This window comes from Aedes albopictus, chromosome 3 (genome assembly GCF_035046485.1).
Source record: "Aedes albopictus strain Foshan chromosome 3, AalbF5, whole genome shotgun sequence".
In the NCBI taxonomy this organism is placed as follows: Eukaryota; Metazoa; Arthropoda; class Insecta; order Diptera; family Culicidae; genus Aedes; species Aedes albopictus.
The window spans coordinates 262,390,814-262,399,640 of NC_085138.1; the positions used below are offsets into that span (position 1 = coordinate 262,390,814).

The 8,827-nt window shown below is 46.1% G+C and overlaps 1 protein-coding gene across 1 annotated transcript; it reads left to right on the plus strand.

Moving 5' to 3' along the window:
* Positions 1–4,690: 4,690 nt before the first annotated feature.
* LOC134290723 (uncharacterized) lies at positions 4,691–8,326 on the plus strand. The gene has a single exon (XM_062857906.1). The coding sequence runs from the start codon at positions 4,691–4,693 to the stop codon at positions 8,324–8,326; it is 3,636 nt and encodes a 1,211-aa protein (XP_062713890.1).
* The last annotated feature ends 501 nt before the right edge of the window (positions 8,327–8,827 follow it).

Sequence of the window (8,827 nt, forward strand, 5' to 3'; positions counted from 1 at the left end):
GTGTTGCATTTTCGTTGAATTTAGCATGTCCACCTTCCAATCAGTTGAGTTCCAACAACAATTCCCAAATCCGCAAAGAAACGATCCGCGTATTTGTTAGGACCATGAACATTAACCAAGTTTAATGTTCGAATTGATGGCCCCACCTGTAAAGAACAGTTCTAGTTTTAGTCTCAGATCTAAAATTAGAAATTAGTGCGGCACGCTACATACCAGGTAACGAATCTCCGCGTGCTGAATATCGGGCGTAGCGCAGATACTCTTGTCTATTTCTGCACTCAATCCATGACGTACACCAAAACCTCCATTTAGGTAATGAGTCGGGACTGCCTAAATAGATTTTTTACCTAAATGGATTCATTACCTAAATGGAATACAAGGTTGCAAAGAAGTTTGAGAAGGGAGAGTGACTAGTTTCAAAGGGGGTCATGCGGAGTTTCAGAGGGCTTTCAAGAGAGTCTCAGGAGGGGAGGGGTTTCAGGGGCGTTTTCGGGGGTTTTGGAGGGTCTAATGTGAGAGTTGTCGTTCAAATGAGTAGCTGAGCACGAAACACGAAAAATCCCTGCGAAATTCCGCCAGACTGAAAAAATATTGAATGTCGGGTCGATTTTTAGCTTATGTTGGGCCACTGTTGGTCCAACATCGAACAGCTGTTGGGTCTATGTTGGGTTTGGTGGGCAAAATAAAAACAGGTCAATGATAGGTTAATGTCAGGTTTGACGTCATCAATGATAGTGAACACAACCAAATTCCAATAAGGTAACGTTACCTAAATGGAGGGACCTAAATAGATTTTAGCTAAACGGATCTTACCTAAATGGAGGTTAGAGTATCAAAATAGCTAGCTCTTGCTGCCGGCTCTTAGAAGGCCCACCCATGTACCGTAAACCGGGGTTAAATTGATCAGCGAGGTGAGATTGATCATTCGGGTACTACATTGTAATTCCATACTAGGAACTCTTAAGCGTCGTAATGATCTTAAACTTTTTACGTCTTCTGGTTCGTAGCTGTCTAGAGATGAGTGTAGACTTTTGTTTTTTAGAAAAAAAGTTAGCTTTGCCTTATTTTTTAGGGAAATTGAAATGTATTTTTCATTTAGCTGAAATCATTGCTACTAAACAATCGATTGCTAATAGGACTTCCCGTAAATTCTTTGTTTTAACATTTTTGTAGAATCTTGGTTAGGAAGTTATGAAGCTAATTAGAACATGAAATAGTTAAAAAAAAGTTCATTTTATGTTTAAATAGTCATTTATTGTGACAGAAATCACTTATATCAAATGAAATTGCCTACCTTTAGGCGTTTAAGGGGAAATTTCAAAATTAAATTTTGCATTTAAAGTATTAAATTCACTAGTTGTAGGATTTTAAACGTGTTATTCGGTTTTAGAAGAGCAAAATTAAGCGGAGAAGGAAATTTTCCTTTCCAACCGATGCTTAATTGTATACTGATCAATTTCGCCCCAAAGTGGCATTTCCAATTTTTTAATATTTGGAGTTATTCAACTTTAAGTTTAAATTTGTTGAACAAAATTCCGTGACATGGTTCCATGGAGATCACCAGGGTACTGGTTTTACAGAAATTCTTTTGGTAATATTTGAAGTGGCACTGATGTTATCCGCAAAAGTTGTTTTAAAGTGATCAATTTAACCCCGGATTACGGTACCGTAATTTCGGGTGAAATTGATCACTTTTTGCAGTTTTTGGCGAATAATTTTTGAATACTTATCGATATCGTTAAATTGAATGCTTTTAAACAAGTACGACCATGGATTTCATCAGTCAAAAAAGTTGAAAATTCTACTGCAAATCATTTTATTACAAAAAATATCATTTTGAAATAAAAAATCAAAAATTTTACTTTCGGGGTGAAATTGATCAGTCAAATGTTGTTGTAAGTGCTGAAAATATTTTTTCCACATGAACTAACCACCCCAGAATGCGAAAAGCATTGCAAAACTTTTACAACTTTACTAAAACTTTGATTATTTTAGTTAGAAGTTTGATAAGTCTTAGGAAAACGCCACATACTTTCACAATTTCCATACCAAATATTTTATAACTTCCAGAAAACTAGAATTTTATGCATAAATTTCAATATTTATAGAACTTTTGATGACAAAATCGGGTTTAGCAAATACTTGGCAGCTAGAAACATTCATTCGAATATTCATTTCATTTGCGAAAAGTGTCTTTGACGTTCGTCTAGCACACAGTTTCGGAAAATATTGAATTTTATACAGAAATATGTGACTAATTGGCTGTAAAACATGTAAACTCATCATTCAATAACTCTTGAGGCACATAGTGGACATTTTTTACATATTGTTTTAGGTTTGGCACGGTAAAGGCTGGGTATGCTGCGCAATTCAGATCCCATTGTGATCCAGCAACTCCTATCCCTACCTCCACGTGGTACCGGCCGGAAACTATGAGCAACCTTAGGGAAGATCGGGTAACCAACCCCGGTGGGAACTTTGTTCGTAGGCTGACAGGAAAGGGGGGGGAGGGGTTGCTTCAGCAAACCTGAGCGTCTGTTCTCTAGGAGGAGCGGCTCACAACAGCGTCTGATCCCCATGTTAGGGGCGGTTGATCTACGTCCGAGTGCCCGTGGAAGGACTCTAAGCTCAACTGTGCACTATGGTCCTCCGGAGTTGGGGGTTGGTGTCAGGCCCTACGAGCCCGCCGTAAAAAACCATTGTAACGGAAAATCAGCAACAGAATAGTACGAACCGAGACCAACGGCAACGACCCCAGCGAACAAAAAGGACTTGCGATTGGATACTCGGTACGTGTAACTGCCGATCTCTCAACTTTATTGGGAGCACCCGCATACTCGCCGATCTACTGAAGGACCGCGGGTTCGGCATCGTTGCGCTGCAGGATGTGTGTTGGACAGGAGCCATGGTGCGAACGTTTAGAGGTAATCATACCATCTACCAGAGCTGCGGCAACACACGCGAGCTGGGAACAGCTTTCATCGTGATGGGTGCTATGCAGAGGCGCGTGATCGGTTGGTGGCCGATCGACGAAAGAATGTGCAGGTTGAGGATCAAGGGCCGATTCTTCAACTTCAGCATAATAAACGTGCACAGCCCACACTCCGGAAGTACTGATGATGCACTTCTCCGACATTATCGACATCAGGACATATCGTGGCGCCATCATCGACTCCGACCACTACCTGGTGATGGTGAAACTGCGCCCAAAACTCTCCGTCATCAACAGTGTACGGACCGGCGACCACCACGGTGCAACTTAGAGCGACTGAAACAACCGGATGTCGCCTCAGCATACGCGCAGAATCTCGAAGCCGCGTTGCCAGACGAGGGCGAGCTCGATGAGGCCCCTCTAGAGGACTGCTGGAGTACAGTGAAAGCAGCCATCAACGACGCAGCCGAGAGCACCATCGGCTATATGGAACGGAATCGACGGAACGAATGGTTCGACGAAGAGTGCAGAACGGTTTTGGAGGAGAAGAACGCAGCGAGGGCGGTAATGCTGCAGCAAGGGACTCTACAGAACGAGGAACGTTATAAACAGAAGCTGTGCCGACGGGACCCCTCGTCGCAGCAACGCTGTCGAACGTGACGCTCCATCTGACAGCAACGCTCGATGATTCTGACGTTTGTGACGAATTGTCATGCCAATTGTCATCGGGAATTCGTAAAAACAACTTCGTCATCGTGAACATCGTTAGACTTTGAAGTGTTGTAAATCCAGCAAAATTATACCTTTTTCTAATCCTTATTCGTAAAACCGTACGGTGAATTATTGAAATAATACGTTTTTTTCCTGTGTGCTTAGTAGTAAGTTGTATTTATTGGCCCATAATTGTTTGAAACTTACATAAAGTTATTCTGTAGGCATACGGTTATCAGCGTGTTACCTGTGCGACTCACACCTTCCTTATTATATCGGTCAACCAAAGATGTAAGTCCTCATACACTGCAAAGAATTTATTCTAAATATATATCTATTTTAGCTTAAAACTAACGGCCAAGATACCCGGCGTTTGCTCTTAGGAGTTGGTAATCCGAAGATAAGCCAACATTTCTTTAAGATTTTTGTGGTTACGGAAGGTAAGATGGATGATCGCACTCAACCCCAAACATCGTCCACTCCACGCAACTGCAGTCATGCGACCGGCCTGACCAGGCCGAAGAAGAGATGGTCCAGTGCAGTGTATGCCAGCTATGGCAGCATTTTGGATGTGCTGGAGTAGATGGGCAGGTAAAACGTCCGGAAGTGAAATACATCTGCAAACGGTGTGATGCGAAACAAGGAACTTCAAACAATCTGTTCTCGCAAGCTCCGACGGATGGGGCTCGCCTGCCAAAGGGAACGAAAGCGGCGTCGAAGGCCGGATCAAAGAGAAAGAAAAAGGCTCCCGAACCGCCCAAAAGCACCACCTCCAGTATGCGTGTGGCCCTTTTGGAGGAACAGTTGAAGCTGGTCGAAGAAGATTTGCGTTTGAAGGAACAGGAGCTTCTAGAACAAGACGAGTTGAAGCAACGTTAACTGAAAGAGGAGGAACGTCAACTGGAGGAAAAACGTAAGCTTGTTGAAGAAGAGCGAAGCTTCCGCGAGCGCAAATTAAACGAAGAGCTGGCGTTAAAGAAGAAACAACAACAAATACTGAGAGAATCCTTCGAGAAGCGACAGGCAATCATCCGACAACAAGCAGAAATGAGCAGTAGAAGTGGGTCAGTCTCAGATGTGGGTGAAAGGGTGAAGAGTTGGTTGGATTCGCAGGCAAATGCCGTTAGCTCGGAGATGGTTAATGAAAACAACGGCAACGACAATCTATACGGTACTTCCCGCCCTAGGGGATCTCTCGAAGACGCCGTTGAGAATCATCTACACGTTACTGATCCTGTGCTCGCACCGGAACCCCGACGCTTTCGTGAGCCAGCCTCGCTGCAGCAAGAGTTCACGCCGTTCACCCAGAAACTCACGCAGGTGCAGATCGCAGCGCGGCAGGTGTTGGGAAAAGACCTGCCCACATTCGGCGGAAATCCGGAGGAATGGCCGGTATTTATAAGTAACTTCGAGCAGTCAACGGACACCTGCGGGTACTCGGATGCGGAAAATCTAGTCCGCTTCCAACGCTGCCTGAAGGGCCACGTCATGGAATCGGTGCGAAGTCGGCTACTCCTGCCTGCGAGCGTACCACACGTCATTAAGACCCTGCGCACGCTGTATGGAAGACCGGAACTCATCATTCGATCGCTGATGAACAAAATTCAGCAAGTGCCTCCACCAAGACACGATCGCTTGGAAACACTAATCAACTTCGGCCTTTCCGTACAAAATCTAGTGGACCACCTCAAGGCTGCCAGCCAGCAAAGCCACCTGTTGAACCCCGTATTGCTGCAGGAGCTAGTAGAGAAACTGCCAGGATCGATGCGACTGGACTGGGCAATTTTCAAGAACAAAAGGCAAGCACCAAATCTTGAAACCTTTGGAGAATTTATGTCCGGCCTGGTGACCGCTGCAAGCGAAGTCTCTTTCGAATTTCCTGGACTGAGTTGCACATCGAAAAGTGACAAGTGGAAATTAGGTGGATCCGGTGTCGTTCATACACACTCTGCTGATCGAACGCTTCCTGTGGCGCCCGATGGTTCTTCTAACAGCTCGAAGGCAGACAGGCCCTGCTGGGCGTGTGGGAGAACTGGCCACCGCGTGGCGGACTGCCACCAGTTCAAAGCTGCCGATTTGGATAAGCGCTGGAAATTGGTCCATGAGAAGGGATTGTGCCGCACATGTCTCAATAGCCATGGCAAATGGCCATCTTGGAACGGATGTGGGATCGAAGGTTGCCGGCAGAAACATCATAATCTTCTTCACTCTCCAGCCCAGTCCCCGGAACACTTGGGCGTTTCAGCAAACCACGTATCTTCTGGAGGTCTTAAGTGGCCGCTCTTCCGCATCGTACCCGTAGTGCTCTCTAGCAACAACAACAGCCAAACAATATTCGCCTTTATCGATGAGGGTTCCTCCTACACATTGGTGGAAGAATCTGTGGCCTCACAATTAGGGATCAAGGGTCGACCAGAGCCACTCACACTGCAATGGACCGGGAACGTAAAGCGGCACGAACCAAAATCGCAGCGTATACAATCTAATATTTGCGGGAAGGGTTGTAACGCACAGTACAAACTAGCTGATGCTCGTACTGTAAGTCGTCTAGTGCTGCCATCCCAAACACTCAAATATGGAAGTCTCGCACAACGCTTCCCTCATCTACGAGGTCTCCCGCTGCAAGACTATGAGCTAGTGCAACCCAAATTGTTAATAGGACTGGACAACCTGAGACTGTGCGTTCCCCTGAAGCTACGAGAAGGAGGACCCACGGATCCGATTGGTGCTAAGTGTCGGCTGGGGTGGAGCATCTACGGATGCATCCCTGGGCAAAGAACTCAGAAGGCAATTGTCAATTTCCACGTCGCAGCAGTAGCCGATCCCGATCGGGAACTGAACGAGCAGTTTCGAGATTTCGTCACTCTAGAGAACACTGGTGTTTCAGGATCACTCGAGATTCCAGAATCCAACGACGATAAGCGTGCGAGAGAGCTGCTGATGAACACAACTCGTCGCATACCTGATGAGCCCGGCTATGAAACTGGACTTCTTTGGAGGACAGACAACCCTCTTTTCCCTGACAGCTACCCAATGGCTGTACGTAGACTGGAGGGACTGGAACGGAAGCTTCAAAAGGATCCGAATTTGAAGAAACGAGTCCACGAACAGATTTTGGATTACGAGCGAAAAGGCTACGCTCATAGGGCCACTATTTCCGAACTGACATCCGTTGAAGCCGATCTGGTATGGTATCTTCCCCTGGACGTTGTAACGAACTCTCGCAAACCCGGAAAGATTCGACTGATCTGGGACGCTGCAGCCAAGGTGGGTGATGTTTCGTTCAATTCAAGATTACTAAAAGGCCCAGACCTGCTGACTCCCCTCCCGAGAGTTTTGTACCAGTTCCGTCAGTATCCGGTGGCCGTCTGTGCAGATATAATGGAGATGTTTCACCAAATTAGGATACGAACACCCGATTGCCAATCTCAACGGTTCTTGTTTCGCGAGAATCCTTCAGACCCACCTCAAGTGTATGTTATGGATGTGGCAACATTCGGCGCGACTTGTTCTCCAGCATCGGCGCAGTTCATCAAAAATCTAAACGCTGATGAATTTTCAAACGATTTTCCTCGTGCTGCTGTTGCTATCAAGTATCACCACTACGTAGATGACTACTTGGACAGCTTTGAGTCGGTTAATGAAGCGGTTGAGGTTGTGAACGAGGTCAAGCTAGTACACTTGAAGGGTGGATTTACTCTTCGGCGTTTCCTATCGAATTTCCCTGAGGTTTTACACAAAGTCGGAGGAAATGAGGAACCAGAATCCAAAAACCTAGATCTGGAGCGTGGAGAACAATCGGAATCCGTACTTGGCATGAAATGGGTGCCATTAGAGGATTTGTTTTTGTATGCCTTTGGTTCGAGAGAAGATCTCCAACATGTACTACTTGAGCAACACATTCCTACCAAGCGAGAGATTGCCCGGGTGGTCATGAGCTTATTTGATCCCCTGGGCTTCATTGCATTCTTTCTGGTGCATGGCAAAATCCTCCTCCAGGACATTTGGGTGAAAGGAACCGAATGGGACGAGAAAGTACCCGATGACATATACGAAAAATGGCGGCAATGGGCAAGTTTCTTCGAGCACCTGAATCAACTTCGTATACCAAGGTGTTACTTCCGATCTCCATTCCCAAAGAACCTCGGTACTCTTCAACTACATGTCTTTGTTGACGCCAGCGAAGCAGCGTATGCCTGTGTAGCATATCTACGTCTAGAAACAGATGATGGCATACAAGTATCACTTGTTGGAGCAAAAGTCAAGGTAGCACCGCTAAAGACACTCTCAATTCTGAGACTTGAGTTGAAGGCTGCTGTGTTAGGAACTCGAATTCTGGAAAGCGTCCAGGCCCATCATACATTCCCAATTGGCCGTCGTTGCTGCTGGGGTGATTCGGGAACCGTACTTGCGTGGATTCGTTCCCAAGACCATAGACGTTACCACAAATTCATTGCGGTTCGCGTTGGCGAAATTCTGCTGTCCACAGAGCCGAACGAATGGAGATGGGTCCCCTCTAAAGAAAATGTAGCTGACCTCGCAACAAACTGGGGTAATGGTCCACAATTGAATATGGACAATCCCTGGTTCCATGGACCAAACTTCCTGCATACGCCCGAGGAGAGTTGGCCACGGCAGAAAAGGATAAATCCTACAGAAGAAGAATTGAAACCCGCTCGATGACAATTTTCCCATTTTGCACCGATTTTGGACTTCACCCGATTTGGCAGCTGGATCAAAATGCACCGTGTAGCAGCATACGTGTTGCGCTTTGTCGAAAATATCCTACGGAAGAAGACGGGACAACCGTTGGAGCTGGGCTACCTTACCAGCGTTGAGCTTCGGAGTGCTGAGGAATCGCTATGAAAGACAGCGCAAGGTGAAACGTTTCCGGATGAAATTGCTGCTCTCTCCAAATCCAAGGGACAACCAGACCAGCGCCACCATACCGTGCCGAAATCCAGTATTATTTTCACCAAATGGCCTTTTCTCGATGATAAGGGAGTTTTACGAAGTCGTGGAAGAATCGGTGCTGCGCCTCATGCACCGGTCGAAGCTAAGTTTCCTGTAATTCTTCCAAAAGATCACGTTATCACCTTCTTTCTCGTAGACTGGTTCCATCGCCGTTACCGCCACGCAAACAGAGAGACTATTTTCAACGAAGTTCGTCAACGCTTCGATATC

Excerpts from the sequence above, each read along its gene's own strand:
- LOC134290723 (XM_062857906.1), top strand. The coding sequence starts at position 4,691 with ATGAGCAGTAGAAGTGGGTCAGTCTCAGATGTGGGTGAAAGGGTGAAG.